The sequence below is a fragment of the Thermobia domestica genome, chromosome 3 (assembly GCF_964235325.1).
Source record: "Thermobia domestica chromosome 3, izTheDome1.hap1.1, whole genome shotgun sequence".
Taxonomy (NCBI): domain Eukaryota; kingdom Metazoa; phylum Arthropoda; class Insecta; order Zygentoma; family Lepismatidae; genus Thermobia; species Thermobia domestica.
Genome location: NC_137456.1, coordinates 10435871 through 10455892, shown reverse-complemented (window position 1 = coordinate 10455892; position 20022 = coordinate 10435871). Strand labels below are relative to the sequence as shown.

Sequence of the window (20022 nt, the reverse complement as noted above, 5' to 3'; positions counted from 1 at the left end):
TTCAAAAGAGCACTTCTAGGCATAATAAAAATCTAGTAAAAACCAAGACGCACTTCGTATAAACTACAAGAAATTTTATATACACACATGGGTTTGAAACAAAACTACAGTGACAATTCTAAATATTTTATAAAACGCTTCGTTTTGAGTGATTACGAAATTATGAGACTTTTGTGTTGTTGTTGTTTTTAATCCTTTGTTGTCCTTCGTCTATTGTTTCTTTTTAACCCTTTGTGGTCCTTTGTCGAAAGGGACTCGGCATTTAGTTTTTCATTTCAGTCCGATGTCGAGTCACGATCGACATTATGGTAAGAGTGTAAGTTGGAACCTGTTTAGATATAATATATATATATATATATATATATATATATATATATATATATATATATATATATATATATATATATATAACTGCATTATCAGAGGTAACCTAAACATCACTGGTGATTAACTACTAATAACTGAAGTACGTAAAAATAAATAAAAAATAAAAAAAAATATTCCAAGCCCCACTCTGTTATTTGGCCTGACCAACATCTACATTAATTACACGAACATATAATAAACATTTCACTATTCTGTGTTCAATAGCAACAAACATTTTTATCATATATAAATCATTAAATACATTTGTAATTTTAAAAAAAGCATTAAATACCTTTATAATTCTAAAATTCTTTTCAGCATTCAGCTCGTATCTAATCAACCAATATTCATGACAAATACAAGATCTACAAACTGTAATAAGAATAGTGTAAAAAAGGTTTGAAACTAGAAAATGTCTTATCTTCTGCCTTCTTCCGGATTCAACTGTCTCAAGGCTCTCTCAAGCTTTTCCATTATCGTGCTCAGTTGATAAACGAAGTCATTCAAACTAGCTATGTCCTGAATCGTCTGACGGCTATTTTCGTCCTAGAAAATAAATAAATAAATGTTGATATGATATCAACGTAAAAAGAAATCGATTCATAACATTTAATTATTTCCATACATTCAACCTGCGACAGACATCGAATCAACTGACTTTCGATTTAACAGACAATTTGAGAGAACATCGCACACGTAGATATATCTAAAAATCTGAAGATCTTGGCTTATAATTAACATTTCAGGCAGTTGAAATCTTTATTATTAAGAAAGAAAAGTCAATGGGAAAGCGGCTGAACTCTGACGCTTTTCTCAACCTTCCAATGCACAACTTTAAGGAATTTTTTCTTACTAATTTGGTTTGTACATTAAATATTTCACATTATACAGCACAATAATTTGAAGTATAATATTTTATTGTTTTGAATTTAACGCCCCTTGATTATTTTCAGGGCTAAGGGAGACTGTGATTATGATGATAATAAACGAAACTGGAATGAAGAAAAGTGGGGAAAAAACGGAGAAGCACAACAAAATCCACGCACATGGTGTTTGTTCACCAAAAAGCTCACTTGGTGAGAGTTAGGAAAGAATTAGGGACTCCATGCAGCAGACATGTGTTCCACCACTGAGCGATCGCAACCTTCTCGTAATATCCTAATGTAAATACATGTATTGTTTATAACACAATTCACGATTTAACGGACACTTCTTCGCCTCAATTAGACAGTTAAATCTAGGATTTCTGTACTAGGATACTTCTTATTTCCGTATGGAGGATACGATGAAATATATATATATATATATATATATATGGAAACATATAGAGTTGGAAACACGTACAAGGTGCTACCTACCCTAAATATCCGAGAATGTCATTGTAAAAATCAGAAAACTATACTTACGTCCTAATGTCCTCCGTCATCTGCCCTCTGGCATGTATGCAACGATCTCAGCGTTGTTCCTACTTTTGGAAGCACTCCTGAAAGTCCGCAGGGTGAAGGGTGTTCAGGACCCGTTGCGATTTCACTTGAATGTCTTCAATGGAGTCAAAGCATCGCCCATTCAACCCGAGTTTCTTCTTCGGGAACAGGTATAAGTCGCACGGAACTAGGTCAGTGGAGTAGGGAGGGTGAGGGACCGTTGCCATGTTGTTTTGGGCCAGGAATTCCCTAACAACGAACGAGGTGTGCGCGGGCGCGTTGTCATGGTGCAGCAACCAGTCTTTCGTCTGCCAAAACTCTGGCTGTTTGCGCCCAACATCTTCTTTCAGTCTCTTCAAAACCTCACAGTAAAACTTCCCGTTGACATTCTGACCAGGTGAAAAACTCCTTATGCACAATACCTCGAATGTACAAAAAACAGTTGCTGCGAACTTGTCGAGCTTTTTTTGGCCTTAGAGGGATGGTGTCTTTCATTGTGATGATTGCTGCTTCGTTTCCGGGTCATAACCATAAGCCCAAGAATCATAACCTGTAATGACTCTGGATAAGAAGTTTGGACAAACTCGAACTCTGTTGTAGCTCAGTGCACGTCTGATTATTAAAAAATGATGCTGGGAAGACGAGGAGCAAACTTTACTGCAATTCGTCTCATATTCAGTTCATTGGATAGAATTCGCAGACATGTACCGTACGACAGTTGAAGTCTGTTACAAACATCGTCATTTATCTGCCTTCTGTCTTTGCGAATCACACCATGCACTTTCATGATCATTTCTGGTGTTGCGCATGTTGACGGTCGACAAAAATGTTTTTTTCATCTTCCATAGATTCGCGGCCTTCTTTGAAACGCTTGAACCACTCAAATGTTCTTGCTTGACTCAGTGCTCTCTCACCAAATGCCTCTTTCACCATGCAGATTTCTTCAACTTGACATAGATCTTGATGCAAATCCATTGCTCTTTAACGTCAGCCATCTGACAAATTGCAGAAGCACTGGAACACATCCTAACACGCACACTGGCGTCTCTGGCATGTAAAATTTGGGGGGAACATCAAAGAAAGTTATTTAAATGGTACTACCTAGCCCAACCTGTTTATTAACTTCGATTCCATTTGTTACCTTTCTGCTTACCTTCACGGACCCTCTAAGGTATATCAAGAACTCGATTATAATCGTTTCACAGCCTGAATATTATATTCCAAATAAATATAGTTATTATTATTTATATGATATTCTGTGATTAGTAAATAAATTCAATTAGAATAAAATGTTGAATATTTTGTACTTCAAAATATTGGGGGGGACGCATCCCCCTCGTCTCCCCCGCCAGAGACGCCCGTGAACACGCACAACTACAGCTTACAACTGAATACGCCAAAGATGACACAACTTTGTGGTGTAGTAGCTAATACACGTACTCCGAGACACATAGAGTCGGGATGTCTCTCTGCTATTGGTTGGCCCAGTAAAAAAAAAAAAAAAAAAATCTCGGATATTTTGGGTAGCACCTCGTACGATGTCCGGGTTGACAACGGTCAGGCAGCGACCGCAGCGCTGGGCTGTTGGTAGTAGTGAGTTAGGGTAAGTTTCGTACTACATGAGGAGCAACAGAATGGCCGTACGCAATGAACTAAGCAGACGGCGATAGTATAAAATTGACGACCTCTCTGATTACCAAATAGGGAAAATTCTCGGCATTCGCTTATGTGGTACGAGCGTATCGCGAGCGAGCATTAAAGCAGATTGTCACTAAGAAACTGTCCTGTGATTAAGCTGCAAGTGACGGAGAGAGTTAGATGACATGAACATGCGCAAAAATCTTTTTTATATTTAACATATTATAATATCCCGCACATGATGCTGTTTACAAACAATTAACACTGCATGTGTATATAAACAACACCAACGTGCGTTCCTACTACGAGTTACTAAGGGGCAGACTACAGGAACATCAACGTCACCACTCATTATGTGATGGAGGAGGAACACCATCATCACCGATATACAGAAGAAGTTATAAAACCAAGAGGATCACAGCAACTTGTATCAGTCAGTCCTTCACTAGTCAAATACCCTCCCTTAAAAAGCAGTGGAAATCTGGCAGAACCTTAACCCATTTGTGCCCATTGTCGACATGACGTTTTCGAACTTCTGGAGCTGAAATAATAAACGGTACAACTTTTTTCTCGTGTCGGTTGGTATCACTGTCGGTATAAGGTCAGCGACATCCCGCTCTGTGTCACGTGGTGCATATTTGTAAGAGATATCAACAATAGAAGCAAATATTACGAAAAAAATACTTTGGGCAGAAATGGGTTAACCTAAACCAAGCCTTCTAGCTTGCAGCGGAGCTTTGAGAGATCCTTACCACAAAAACACCTTAGCCTGCAGTGGGGCTTCGTTGTTCTTTTTCCTGTTTAGTCTGCAGTGGAAGTTTGCGGCACTTTAACCCCTCTCTTTGCTTGCAGCGGAACATTGAGAATCCTACCCCACTCACATAACTTGCAGTAAACATTACAGATCTTCTATACTTATTTTCGTGAAACTGTATCATACTTTGTTATACCTGAAAGTTTTCTAATAAAATTGGTAGTGAGAGAAAACGACTCCCGTGTGCAATTGCTCTACCTTCTACCTGCATTAGCAGAACTTTATAGTATCTTTATTATCATTATTACTGTTGTAAATATTTGCCTATTGCTGGTAATTCACTAGTTTCAAAACGAGGAGCTGCCACACCCTATAGTCCTAAGTTAACTTCTTTGACTTGAATTTCAAGTTATCTACTACTATATCATTCACTGATTGCAATCGACTTCTCCCTTACCACCGGTTATCTTTTACTGTGACTTCTACAAGGTCCCTCACAGTATTTTTTTTTTTTTTTTAATTGAACATTATCCTAACCATGAAATTCAAAGATTTAAGAAAACAAAAAAAAAAACACAGCCAAGGATAGTCTTCGGCTTGCTAAGTCAATGCGAAACCTAATCCGTTCATAAACCATGCATATGTTTTAACTCTTGATATGGACACCTTGCTATTTAGATCACGTGGACTGTATTACATATACTCCTCCTATGGTTGAACCATTCAGTGCCTACATTAAAGAATAATTATGATGGCTAAACTGGATACTATGCGGAAAATGGTACATAGTAACCGATTTTTTTTTCCCACCATACAGTAATAATAATAAAAACAGCAGAAAACAGCAGAAGACAACATCAAACTTTCAAATACATTCCAACATTCATTTTGGAAAATTATAAATTTTTATACAATCTGAGTAAAATAAATAAGTTCTCTAAATAACTAGTACTCACCCCTTGACTGGTTACATGAGACCAATTGACTGCTCTATTTTGTTCAACTACTTGAGCGTTTTCCAAGATACTACTGGAAAATTCCACCATAGTTTTCAAACATGAAATTAATCGCCTGAAATGAAAAGTGTATATTTGTTTCATTTGGTGTAAGGATACAAATCAAAGAGAACATACACAATTCACTATTTTAAAATCAAAATTTCCGTTATCTATTTATATCCCGTTTCCAACATATTTGGAAAATACTATAAACCATGTAAAATACTTTATCTTACTTGCGTTATATTAGCATTTTAAATTTTTTCTAGTTTTTGGCTCACTACTTGCGTAATTTAAAATCCTGCGGCACGTCTAAGGATTTTTCTTTCTTTCTTTCTTTACTTTTTTTTGTTCGAAAAAGAACTGATGCCAAAACGGTAACAATAATTATATTTTTGATTATGAAGAAACGTTACCTACAAAATTGCAGCTGCGTATCAAATACAGAAAATATAATTATTGTTACCGTTTTAAAATATATAAATAATAAACCATTCTATAAAGCGTGTATAAGACAAATTTCAGGGAGCCCGTGAAAAAAAAAGTTTCTATTGTAGAATTAATATTTCCGATAATCGAAAAACTATGATCTGAGAAAGTTTGGGGAACCCTCACAGAAAATGTCGGAATCATGAAACCTATGAATACTCCTCTATTACGAGAGTGGAATTTATTTTATTTAGTGACTAGGAACAATAATCTGAATGAGTGATTCAATTTTTACAACAAATGCGAGTCTATCTGGACCCTGGTAATCATTAACCACTGTTTATTTACTCATACTTTTAACCAAATTCACACGGATGCTTTTTCTTGGCCGAATGACTGACGTGCGCAAATCCTGGGCTTGATTCACTTAGAGTGTACCTGCCTCGGATACAAGCCAAGCAGTGGTTGGGATTCCACTTTGATCCCTTTAAAATCAGTGACGCTCCATATGCATCACTGCCAGGCAGGGTTGGTAAAAACCATGGTTTTTATTGAAAAAACAAAAAAAAAAAAGTTTTTTTTTGTTTAAACCAGGTTTTTTAGGTTTAAATAATTTGCTCTATGTATTTATATCACATATGGACAGAAATAAGTCTGTTTCACCTTGGTGTTACTATGCAACAACCAGGTTATGCTGGAAGGGGTCACATAAGCTTAAAGCGGAGTCCAAACCGTTTCTCGAATTACATCCGAGAGAAATTGTCCTCCATTTGAACTCGAAACCGGGACTAATTGGCCATAAATGCGATACGTCTGCCGACTCACTCACGAAGGACTCCTGATACGTTGTATTGATCTTTACATACTTCTAATATAATTGTCTAATTGTCAAGAGTCATTTGAGGAGAACAAAAACATAAAGTTGCACAAATGAAACCATTATACAAAATTACATACGGACAATTTCAAAATACTGCATAGTACAGAAGAACTAATTAAGTTAGTTCACTACGACTTTTATTATTCCAAGTTAAAGAAATACAACGACTTAATTTGCATATCGGTAACAAAAGTGAATGAAGATACGAATTATTTGAGTCCACTTTGGCTCTGACCCATTTATACATAAATAGATACCAAAGATACTTCTGATTTCAGTATATGCCTCTCGTGGGGTTTGTATGATCCCCCCCCCAAAAAAAAAATTTCGATGTATTTTTACCAATAGTAAATTATTAAAATGAAACAATATTTAGAATTTTTCTTTGATTGCAATTGCAAAACAATAACAACAAACTATAAAAAAAATCACAGAAGAAACATTTATAAACTTATAAAAAAAGTTGCCTTTTTAGTATAATCTCTTTGAGTAACGAATTGGGAATTTGGGTCTGAATATAATACGAATAACATGTGGGAGTGACACGTGGTAACCCACAAATTTATGCTCATCAGGATTTTACCAACATTTACATTTTTAAGAACATTTTTTGTTTTGTGGTTTAAACCATTTTTTTTAAACAGCTGGTTTAAACCAGCCAACCCTGCTGCCAGGTGTTGACATTTCACTGGTATGTAGATTTTATAAAACTCTTGTCCCATATAAGTTGTAGGTACAGTAAGGTAATAATATGAGTGTCCAGAATCGACTCCCACTACCGGCTTTTATTATAAAATTCATAGAAATACTACAAAGTTATTCTCTTCTAAATCTGTTCGGTTAGAAAGGTGTAGTCCTTGACTGTGAGGTCGCGAACAGGATCTCCACAGAGCCCCGTGGCAGGCTAAGCATAATGACGAAAGGAATTCCCACAGCTCCGTGGCAAGCAGTGAGGAGGTTAGTAGTCACAAAGCCCCGTAGCAGACTAGATGCTTGCGGTTAGGTTACTCCTAATGTTCCATAACAAACAGTAAGAGGACACCAGAGAACTGGTACTGGTCCGCTGGATGCTGCCGAATTTATAGGCCTCCAGGAGGCAGTGGCGCTGCTGCTCCAATGTCATCGTATGCTTCGTAGGAGGCGTAAAACCATGTGGTGGTGTTTGTAAACACAAGCGTAAAGTATTGATTGTATACAGTACCACGTGGGATATTACAATATACTAAATTACATTATGAGGCTTATGCAACTTTTCTTACAAATAAAGTTGCGGGACACCGTTTATATATGAAGACCCCCCTTTCTTTCCCTCTAGGGGGAGCTCACTGATACAGCGTTTACCTCTGATGGTTCGATGCTCGACCAATTAAGTTTGTGGTGAACAGCACCGTACTCCGGTTTCCTTCTACTTTCTCATTCCACCAATTCTTCCATCATCATTCACTTGCTTTAATCATCCGTCTCCCTTAGCCTAAAGGGCATAATACTGGGAAGTTACACTGAAAAATTTTATTTCATTTCTCCATCTCTCTATCACCTCTCATTTCTCTTTCAGAAATCATATCTATTACAAAAGTTGTCCTTGGTTCAAAAACCTTTCACTGCAAACGGAACAACAAACAGCATTACGAGATGAATGAACGAATTTACTGAAGGTAATTTTAAGTACGGCATCAATTGGTCATGGAAAATTTATGAGAAAGAAACACAATGCAACGTTATCTAACACTACACACTGTTAGGCAAGAAATGTTACGAAAAGAAGTAACGTGCTCGGGACAAGAAAAAGATACACAGCTTTCACGTGTGCCTAAAATCTATGTACGTTGTTATATCATTTTACAAGTCAAATCGAAATAAATATAATTTCTGGATGTAAATATCTTTACTGTATATTCTGGCTTGGCACTGAATCGGTAGTAAGTTGATTTAAAAAAAAAAAAAAAAAAAAAAAAAAAAAAAAAAAAAAAAAAAAAATCGAGAGACCGTCAGCTATTAACTGCATGTAAATATATCATACAACTTTCGATCTATTTTTCATGCAGATATCTGACCCTGGGGCTCGAATAGGAGTATTCAAATTAAACAATACTGTTATAAGAAAAATGTCGAGAATTTTTTCCAAATTTTGGAACCGTTACATATGTATGTAATTTTATTCAAAAGCATGCATCATTCAGAAGATAATCAATCACAAACCATGAATCTACGAGCCATCAATGAACGAGCAATTCGAAAAAGTTCTCCTTTATTCATACCTATTAACCATAAGCCAATGGAACTTCGCGAAACTACAGTCTAAGACCTGTAATATTTTTGGAGTTCGGTTGGGCCCAGATACCTGAGTTTAAGAAGCCCACCAACATTACTAAACTGCATATTTTTCCGCATTTATGGACCGTGAAGCGTGTGTGTGGTATCACTGGAAAGCAAGATTCATTCTGTAGGCAATAATGTACGAACAATAAACTTATGATAATTAAAGTACACACAAGAGCTTCCTACATTTTTAATTGTTAAAATTTTTCATCCATTTTGCACTACACCTTTGGTTGGAAAATATTTAGCATGTTCATAGCCTACATATTACCCGTATTCCAATAATTCGATAAACATCTAGAGATAAGGATGTGTGTTATTTCTTGAAGTACATGTATCCTGGCTCATACTGGGAGCGCCAAAATCATTGTCAAAAAAATTATTTTCTTAAAAATTCCCGAAAAATCCCCGACTTTTGTATCCGTGCAAGTGTAGTATCATTTAAAAACCCAATCCATTCTGAAAACAGTGAAGTACAGGGTTTGTGCAGTAAGTATTGGTACTAAAGTCTAACAAGAAATGTATTGAAGATATATATATATATATTTAAGAAAATAATTTTTTTGACAATGATTTTGGCGCTCCCAGTATGAGCCAGGATACATGTATATATACAGAATGTGCTAATACACTACAAATTATGACCCTCCTGCATTAAGGATGGTTTAAAGGGACAGGTTTTGTCAATAGATGGTACTACAGTCTTCGTATCTCTCCCATGTATTTTTTACCTTTCACGAAAATTTACAATTTCTCTTACAAATTTCAACCTAGAGACTTCAAATTTTTTGAAAAGGAACTTCATAACCTATTAAAGAGAACAATCCGTGCCGATTTTTTATTTAGAATTTTCTTCATTGTTGAAATGGCTTGATTGTTGAAATGGATACCCAAACCTTTAACAATGGAACTGTTTCAACAGTGAAGAAAATTCTAAATAAAAAATCGGCACGGATTGTTCCCTTTAATAGGTTTTGAAGTTCCTTCTCTAAAAATTTGAAGTCTCTAGGTTGAAATTTGTAAGAGAAATTGTAAATTTTCGTGAAAGGTAAAAAAATACATGGAAGAGATAAGAAGACTGTAGCGACATCTATCGGCAAAACTTGTCCCTTTATACTAACCTTAATACACCGCTGCTAGTGGTTTTTCCCGGCCTAATACGCACCCTGGAAGTTGACAACAACAGGGCTCTACAGACATCTCGCCGAAGACGCTTGAACTGCATTAATTGTCCCGTAAAGATGTCCTTGCAGGACGTGCACAGTGAATTTCGTTAACTTTTTTCTTCATCCAATAGAACAAAAAGAAGTCAGTGGGAGCCAGACCTGGACTGTAGAGTAGTTGGGTAGCGCTGCGATGTTGTGTTTGGACAGTACTTCCCTCATAATTAACGACATGTGACTGGGCGCATCGTCGTGATGGACAATTCACATATTAGAGACCTTTCGGACGCGGCGGACCGTACTACTCAACCAATCCAGAACTTCTGTATAAAATTTATTGTCTCAGAAGCTTAAAATCCTTGTGGACTATAGCTTTCGCATTAAAAAAGACAACCGTCATCGATTTCATTCTGTATTTGCTAATGCGGGCCTTTTTTTAATTGAGGAGAGGCGTTTGTGTGCCACTTAGAACTTTGCTTTTGGTCTTCGGATCGTACACTCTGTTCAAAAGATTTGGATCGGTCTCCACAGATTCCAACAGTTCACGATACTTCACGCGATGTTGCTTCTACTTGTTTCACAAACTTCGTGCACACGTTTCACATTTGCAAATCATTGGTTACCATTGATTACATAGTGAATTTCGTTAACTGTAACTCCTTTGCTAAGAGATCAACACATAATCGGCGACCAGAGTTCAAAAGATCTCGAATTTTGTCTGATGTCTAGCGCATTGTTTGTCTTCCACATTTCCCGCTGATATCTTTGCATTTTTTGTGCCACTCAAAAGCACGTGTTATGGACATAACTTCGTCTTTGTAAGCCTTACGGATCATATAAAAAGTCTCTTTTAGCTCATTTGGTGAATTTAACGTAATATTTGATGGCATAACGTTGCATTTTCACTCTCGACGCAAACACTAAACATATTTTCACTTTATCTAAAATCTACACACTCCAACAGCCTGGGGGCAACTGACATAATTCTCCTCACTTACATCAAATATCCCGCCACCCATCGAGACAGCCCCTCACTCCTTCTCGACATTTATTGGGCAAACCCTGTACAAACAGTGAAAGTAATTCGGATAGCAGTAGCAGCTTCCTAAGTAAGAGCCTACAACTTCCTTTAAAATTGTTATTGCTTGTTGAAATTTACCGTTCCTATTCAGCATCAAGGTTATACGAGACGTGAACCTACAGATAATTAGGGTGGAATCCGAACCACCGTAATGAATTCGAATTTCAGAGCTCTCCTGAGAATCGAACCCGAGACCTCATGTACCAAAGGCACACGCGGTAGCCACTAGACCAGTAGAAGGGACCCAGTACATCCTGTTTCATACACGTATAATCTTGGTGCTGAAAAGAGACGCTGCACTTCAATTATCGTAGTAAAAACTGAATACTCGATCTTACCTCTGCATGTGGAAACGAACGGGAAGACTGTCCTTTAACATTGGCTGCTGAAGAGATTGTTCAATAACATTCATGTTATTTAACAAAAATGTGATATTACTGGCACATTTCTCTAACTTTTTATCCAGATCATCTGTAAAAGGAAAAGAAAAGCATCATTTATTTTACACTCATCCTGTTCCCTATATTTTTGGTAGAATAAAACTCATACGATATTTCATTTAATGTTAAATAGGTATCCGATCCTGGACGCTTACTCTGAGAGAAAACATAGACTGAAAGTATTTGAGAACAAGATTCTGAGACGAATATTCGTACCCAAGAGGAACGGTAATGGGGAATGGCGGAAACTTCATAACGAGGAACTACCTAATTTATACGGTTTACTAAACATTGTTAGGGTCGTCAAGTCTAGGAGGCTTAGGTGGGCAGGTCATGTGGCTAGAATGGAAGAAAGTAGAAACGCTTTCAAAGTCTTGACTGGAAGACCAATCGGAAAACGACCATTAGGAAGACCTAGGCGCAGATGGGAGGACAATATTAAGATGGATCTCACAGAAATAGGAATCCAAAGTAGAAACTGGAGCCAGTTGGCTAAGGATAGAAGTCAGTGAAGAGCTTTTGTGAACGCGGCATAGAACCTCCGGGTTCCATAAGCCATAGAGTTAGTTAGTTAGGTATCCGATCCGAGAAGGTAATGCATGAAGAAACGTTCACTGTGTGGTAACTATATGATGGACAATATAATTGAGTAGTAGAGGAATCTTATGTTCATGGGTTTTCATAGACTGCGTGTTCCATTTGGTATACACCTTCTACTCTGGCCTGCTAGGTCTTCGGATCCAAGCTCTAACGATTACATGTTGAGCAGTGCGCGACCGCTAGCCGTGCTCTGGCAATGACTATCCCTTGCTACCCCAAGATTTACAATGAGCATGGGATACACAACTACAGTTAGCTCCTTCTCTGGCCGTTCGGACTGGTTATACCTGATATTAAGGTGAGTACTACATATTTTTTAACATCTCTGTACATGTGTGGGATCACTACTATCATAGCAGTAATCCCAGGGGCCATGTTGGGATCACTACTATTCATGGTAGTAATCCCAGGGGTCATATTGGGATGATTATTACCTACCACCACCTCGTCGTTCCATATTAACTTTGCGCCAGATTTGTAAATTCCTACTGGAAGCTCATAAATAAGTTCCACCAGAACATAAATGTATATTTATGAATGTACAAAGTTCATTACATATCATAAAAGTATTCACGTGAATAATAATAATAAATTAGAGTTGAACTTCACAGAATATGGTTAGCATATGTGCATACGGTGCGGATCCCACGTTAAGCTGTAGGTCTCAATATTCACTCCTTGCTGGACGAGATACTTAACTCAACTCAAAAAAATATCCAGTGTATTCAATTATCCTAAAAGCTCCACTTAATGAAAAACTGCTCTCCCTCAGTTTCAGACATAATTGAAGAGAACACTCCTAAGTGTTGAAAGCTATCGAGGAATTAAAGAAAGAAAAAAGAAAACACAGCAGAGAGAAAAGCAAAGAATTGTTAAAAAAAAAAAAAAAAAGCGAATAAAATTACTTCTAATTTCCCCAGTTGAAATATCAATGAGTAGACAATATTACAACGGTTTCAAACTTGTTTTTGGAGACAAATTAATGTCTAAATAGGTGACATCCAAATTAGTAAGAAGGATACCATGAGACTTAAACGATTCATTGGCATGTTTTAAGAATTAAAAAAAAAGTAAATACCGTGTTTACTCGTGTAAGAATCGTACCTTAAGTTTAAAAGTAAAAGCATTTGCCAAAAAAATTTCCCCACATAAAAGTCGCAGTCTACGGGATTTTTGTCTTTGTGAACGAGACTTTCTTCGAAATTGCTTATCTTGCACGAGTTTTAGCAAAAGAACTTTTCGTTTTTACTGACACGTAACATTGTTTTCCATCTGTCAACAGAGATCACGCAACCTACTTCCACCCTCGAACGAATCGCAACTCCTTCCTAAGTTACGAGTTTAATTTTTACAAGTTTTAATATTTTACCGCTTGTAAGCTACATTTTATTTTTTATGTTGACACAATGCTGTATGTATCAAAATTCGAAATTGTTTTGATCATAGCGATAATTGAATGGCAGCTTTTCTCGCGTAATAGTCGCACTTGGATTTTCGCATTAAAAAACTGGTACAATAAGTGCGACTATTACGCGAGTAAACACGGTACCTCTTAATACTTCTTAAGCAAATTTATGAGGATTTCTTGATTGATTACTTATTCAGTTATTATATAGCCCTATAAGTGTCGCATATATATATTTCTCCATAAATAAAAATACTATAATTTAAATGAAATGTTCTGGAAAATAAAACAATTTTCTTACTTTTGTGAGCTTGAAAATTTTAGGTTATAATTTTATTAGCTATTACTAAAATGCTTGCAGAAAGTTTTTGAGTTATTCGTAAGCCGTCGTAGAAAGCTGAAAATCTTTCTACTTTGAGGACCAAAATCCCAAAGTTGTTAAGACCATCTAATGTGACTATCCCCTCATGTTATTCATCGTATATTAAAACAATTTAGATTATACAAATATTTAAAATGAACTCAACAACATAAATTGACATATTACAAATTAATAAATAAATAAATCTGAAGGTATCAGGTCCTGTTTCCAGATTCTGTATAAAGTATACAAACAATCACATAAGAAAAGTAAAGAATTGTGTCTTTGATATATATTCTACTATGTCCTTTATGTTTTTCCTCCTGCTAAATGATAGCCCTTCGATAAACACTTCCAACTTAAATTAGAGAAATTTACTTTCCAACCGAAAGTTATACAAATTAAATTCAATAGAACTTACTGTGCAATTCCTGAACAAACACAAGCGATGACTTGCACTCAACGATGTGCTTCTGTTCTTCATATCGAAGTATTTTTTCTTCCACATCGTAAATTTTCTTCAAAAGACTTAACAAACTCATTTCGCTAGAATCACCTTTATTGGTACTAACCCTGCTAGCATCCTGAAAAATTAAGACATAGTTTACGTAAAGAATAACAGTAAGAAAATGTATAATTACAAGATTATACACAACATCAATTTAGGGGGGGGGGGGGTAGCCTATTGTTTGGATTATTCTTTACATAGAAAAGAGAATTCTTCACATACTAAAAAGGTTGTAAGGCCGATATTTCTGGTTTCGTCTGTTATAGAGAAATGAGGAATGTGCGGTGATATTAATACATCGAGCTGGCAACTGTGCACAGTTTCAGCCACCCGGCACTTACGGTGCTAGTTGTAGGTAAACACAAATGGCGACTTTGTTTGGAAAACTGGTCTCGCGAAGAATCCGCTCAGTTATTCGCTTTCTGTAGGTGAAACATCTAACCGTGGCTGAAATTCATCGGCAGTTAGTAGAGGTTTCCGGAGAGACTGTAATGTCTCGTCAGCATGTCGCAGAATGGTGTTGCAAGTTTGCGGCTGGTGGAGAAAAATGTCAGCATACAGCCCAGACAACAACCACGCTGATGAAGAAATTTCGCTGAGACATCATCGAACCCCCCTTCCCTCTGCCCGGACCTCTCACCAAGCAACTTTCATCTGTTCCCGCACTTGAAGGAGCACTTCGGAGGCCGTTGCTTCGCTTCAGACGAGAAGCTGAAACACTTCGCAATAACTTGACTGAACACACAAGGACAGGATTTTTACCAGAAGGGAATATTCAAGCTCATCCCACGATGCGATGAGTGAGTCAACTGATATGGAGACGATGTTGACACATAACCTAATGTATGTACTTTCTGTTGATTGTATTGATTGTATGAAATAATGTATATACGTTTCACTGCAGGCTTTGTAACCTTACTTTCCGAACACTCCTCGTATTTTGTATATAAATTTGAAATGTACATTGATACTAAAGCAATATACACGTAAAAATCTTAATATACAACATGCAAGTGTTTAAGGAAATTCAAATTATGACAGTGCCTTCTTTATTTATTTATCGATGTCTCATGTATATAAAAGAAAATTTAGATAATTTTAATCACCGAAGTGATGTTCATTCCTACAATACTAGGCATAAAGGCGACCTTAATATGTCACAAGTTAGGTTAACCACTACTCAAAAGAGTTATAAGTATACAGGTATGAAATTATTTAATGTATTACCACAAAATGTACGCACAATGCCTCACGACAACTTCAAAAACTTTTGTAAATCCTTCCTTATAAGCAATTCTGTATATAGTATCTCTGAATTTGAAAAAATCTGTTATCAAGAGTTGAAAGCAAGAACTAGATAAAACTTGCCTGATAGTGTGATAAAACTTGTAAATATATATATATATATGTTATATTTGACAATGTCTATTACAACAAATGTTGTTTAATGACAATAAAGCATATCTTATCTTATCTTATCTTATCATTAAGCCTTATTTATTCTCGTAAAAGGTTACTCGTGTATATAAGCGAAATATTGGAAACTGTATTTTGTATTAAGGAATACAAACAGGTCAGATGAGACACTTGCTTATGAATGTACGAATATGCGGCCTATAGCTTCTATAAATATTTTAATTATAGTTAGGCATGTATTCCATACGTTCTATTAGTCAATTATATGCTATACATCATACACATTGCAATACTTCAAAAAGCATATTACGGTACCTATAAATACAATATATCAACAAGATCGAGCTGACGCTTATAATGGAGAGCTAGTACAAGTTGGTGGCGTTTTTCGTATGAATAGTCCTTTATGCGAATAATCACCATTGCTTCGCTCCTGTTCCCTAGGGACAGATCTACACGCAGGCACACCACCTTCATATTGCCCTAACACAAGTCTTTAAATGAGCACTTACTTTGTATCTCGAGAGAATATTTCTTCTTAATATAATTTCTACCCTCTGTGGGGTCTTTCTAAAAGTTCTCTTTTGCTGCTATTCCTTTTCTTACATTTTCATATAACTGAGTAGAAGGGTCGAACTGACACATGGAGAATAAATATTCTATCGCGATACAAGGTTAGTAGAAATGAAATATCTAGTTTAACGTCCTACGCTAGGGTTGCCAACTGGCCGTTTTTGACCGGCCTGGTCGGAAATAATTGCTGTTATTTTAATTAAAGCCAGTGACCGGTACACATTTCTTACCAGTCCCTTTATGGCCGGTTTTTTTCAAATTTGTATTTAGTTAGAAGTATAGATTTAAGAAGTACGTAACTTTCATTATGTACATCCAAACTATTATCTATCACCATCATCTGTTTAGGTAATTTTAAAGAGAGAACAGGCCTGTATCAGAGAAAATTTGAAATTAACTTGTAAGGTATTTTACACATTTATTGAGTGAAAAAGGACTTGTTAAGGCAATTTCCCGTAGTTGAAGTACAAGTTTAAAGAACAAATTCCATTGTCCAAACCCAAAATTGTTACGTAAGGATCAATATACTTTTCTTCATCTGTTTCGATAACTTTAAAGAAGTGGCAGTTACTGGTAAATGCAATAAAATGATCAATGCCGATTTCAGTTTCTCACTTATAGAACAATGTATCATTAAGCTTATTAGTGAATGTACTAAGGTTATGCAGAATACAGGTGCTAATGCAATTTTGTTCACAATAGTACATTTTCTTTCCATGGATGCATTCAGAGATATTTCACACTTAGACCAATATCATAGCAGATTTTGAGGGGGTGCCTGTTTTTTTATTTTTCAGTTGGCAACCCTACCCACAATTATGCATCGAGACTAAGGGAAACGGATGTATGCTATAGAAAATGAAAACTTTAAGTTTTACGTCCCACGAATATGCCAGCTAGGCTAAAGGAGACGGTGATTATGAGAGATGAGTGAAATGAAGAAAGTGGAAGGAAACAGGAGAAACCCGAGAAAACCCACGAGCACAGTGTTTGTCCACTACAAAGTCCACACGATGCGAGCTGGGATCGAACCAGGGACCCCAAGCACCGGAGGTGAACGCTCTACCACTGAGCCACCGCGCCCTCACGTATGCTATAGAGTCCATTAGGATAGGAAAGATACAATTCTTACTTGTAGTGTCCACCTTGCAGAGGTTAGTCCATGTTTTTCGCAGAAGTTTGCACGCATATTATCAATATGAACGCAATTATTTGAACATGTGCCATGAAAACATGAATGCAGAAGGAATCATGTAAAGAAAGAAAAGTGAAGGATTTTCTTTTCTATTTAATTTGACGAATATAGTAAATCTGCACGCAATTCTTTATGCAGATTAGAGGCTCATGAAAATAATAACTATACACATCAGAGTTGCGAGACTCATTGATTTCGTTGGGAAAAACTAGGCTTTATTAAATTTTGTATAAATATTTAAGGCCATATTCCCATCATTTAAACATTTATGTTCTATTGTACACATGAAAGTGTGGAATTTCCTTGTGGGATCGCGGTGGCTCACCTCTGGTGCGGGTTCTTGGTTCGATCTCAGCTTCCCCCCAAGTGAGTTTTGTGGTGGACAAACGCCGTGTACATAAGTTCTCTCGAGTTTCACCCATTTCCTTCCACTTTCGTGATGCTATCATTATCATTCATCTCATCATCACCATTCATAAGGCTCCAACTGGGTTTCGTGGGACACCCTTTGCACCATTGTCACTCGTTTGTATTTCCATTTCTAGAGAGAACGAAGTAGACAATTTTGAAAAGTATGAAAGAGTAGGTAATTCTGTATTATATATTCTACTATGCATTCTGTATTATATAGAATTACCCACTCTTTCTTACTCTACAAACTACCTACTTCCTTCTCTCTAGAAACACAAATACAAACAAGTATCAATGGTGCAAATGGTGTCCCACGAAACCCAGTTGGAGCCTTATGGTACGTGATGATGATGAATGATAATGATAGCACCACGAAAGTGAAAGGAAATGGGTGAAACTCATGAGAACTCATGTAAACGGTGTTTGTACAGCAGAAACTCACTTCGAGGCAGCTGGGCTTAACCAGGAATCCACGCCAGACATGAGCTACCGCGGCTTAATAAAATCCCCTATCACACTCAGGATTCAAACCCTGGAACAGCCGCCCATAAAAGATCCCTTTAGATTCCCAGAAGACACGTCAAGAAAATATTGGGATTGGGATAGAAGCCAGAGAAAAAACGGCTTTATTAAAATTAGATTTTTTTTTGGGGGGGGGGGGGTTTACTCGAAAAAAATGAAATGAAATCTTTGATCTTTAGATCCGACGTTCATGCCGGTTAGGCTAAATGAGACGGTGATGATGAGTAATGAATGAAATGGTGGATTGAAGAAGGTGGGAGAACCCCGAGAAACCTACGCACACGGTGTTCGTCCTCCACAAAGTTTACTTCGCTCGAGTAGACGGTTCTACCAAGTAGAAAGTTTATAGATAAAATACGATGTGACACACTTTTCGTGAAGGAATGAGAGTGTGAATACGTAATTACTGTTAGTGCACAGCATATTGAAATGAACTTTGAGTGATAGTGACAGTAGTGTAAGTGTGCCCTTCTTCCATCCTCGTTTATCCGTATACCCCCTTTCGCTGACGCGCTTACTTCCTACGGACGCACCCCGTTGCTACCGTTCTGGCCCCCTGCTGTACTTTTGCCCTGACTCGGTTAGATAACATTCGTGCTTTTAAGTGGGCACCTAGAAAAGTTGGTTCACGTTTTATGTTCTGTAGTTTTTATGCCATACGTTAACATTGTATTTATACTTAGCCCCCCTGAAGTCAATCTGCAAGTAGTAATGGAGCTCCTCATTTAGTGCATGCTCTGCTAAAATACAAAACTCTGACGTAACCTGTAAATATGTCAAAATTTGGTAGAACCGTCTGCTCGACTAATGTCAAGAGCACAGAAAGCATGAAAATAAGAAATACTTATGATTAACCGTTATGTGTGAACCGAAAGAAATGGAAGAAGAGCAATTGTAGGTGGAATCATTTGAAGCGAGGAAACAACCTGCACTACTATTTCCTATCTTGTTTATATTCTAATATACCTTGTGATCAACGTTAAGGACGTAACTATCTTATTCTATCTTGTGATCAACGTTCCGAACGGAACTACCTTATTCTAATATACCTTGTGATCAACGTTCCGGACGGAACTATCTTCGCTGAATTCACCAAAAGGTTTAATTCCACTGTCACATTCAGAATTTGATTGTAACTTCTGGACCTTCTTAGAGAATCCATGTTTCTTAGCTATCTCATGAAGAGACGTGTGGCAAGAACCATTACTCGTCATCATTTAGTATTAGTTTATCTGTAGCTCAATATGCACTGCTTTACTGATGTTGCTGAACTTGTCACTTTATTACAAAATATTTATTTTACGAGCACACAAAACTCCCGCGTGCTGCTAGCCCTGCCGTTGTGTTTCGATATTTTCGATTTGATGTTGACAGACAACTTCAGCTTTGCCAGGTAACACTAACATGTCGCTCTATCACATCGATCAAGAATTTCTTGGTATTTATTAAAACTAAAGAAACAAACACATTAAATACAAACAGTTATAATAATAATACTTATATGCTAATTTCTGGTACAGGAATGTAAATTAATTAAAT

The 20022-nt window shown here is 36.8% G+C and overlaps 1 protein-coding gene across 1 annotated transcript; it reads right to left on the bottom strand.

The window, feature by feature from the left end:
- Positions 1-500: 500 nt before the first annotated feature.
- Positions 501-19849, bottom strand: LOC145682407 (uncharacterized). The gene is made up of 5 exons (XM_081754022.1): positions 19533-19849; positions 14280-14442; positions 11391-11523; positions 5139-5253; positions 501-912 (listed from the first exon to the last, which is right to left on the bottom strand). Exons 1-5 carry the CDS (start codon positions 19698-19700, stop codon positions 784-786), a joined length of 708 nt encoding a protein of 235 aa, XP_081610148.1. The 5' UTR covers positions 19701-19849; the 3' UTR covers positions 501-783.
- Positions 19850-20022: the final 173 nt, after the last annotated feature.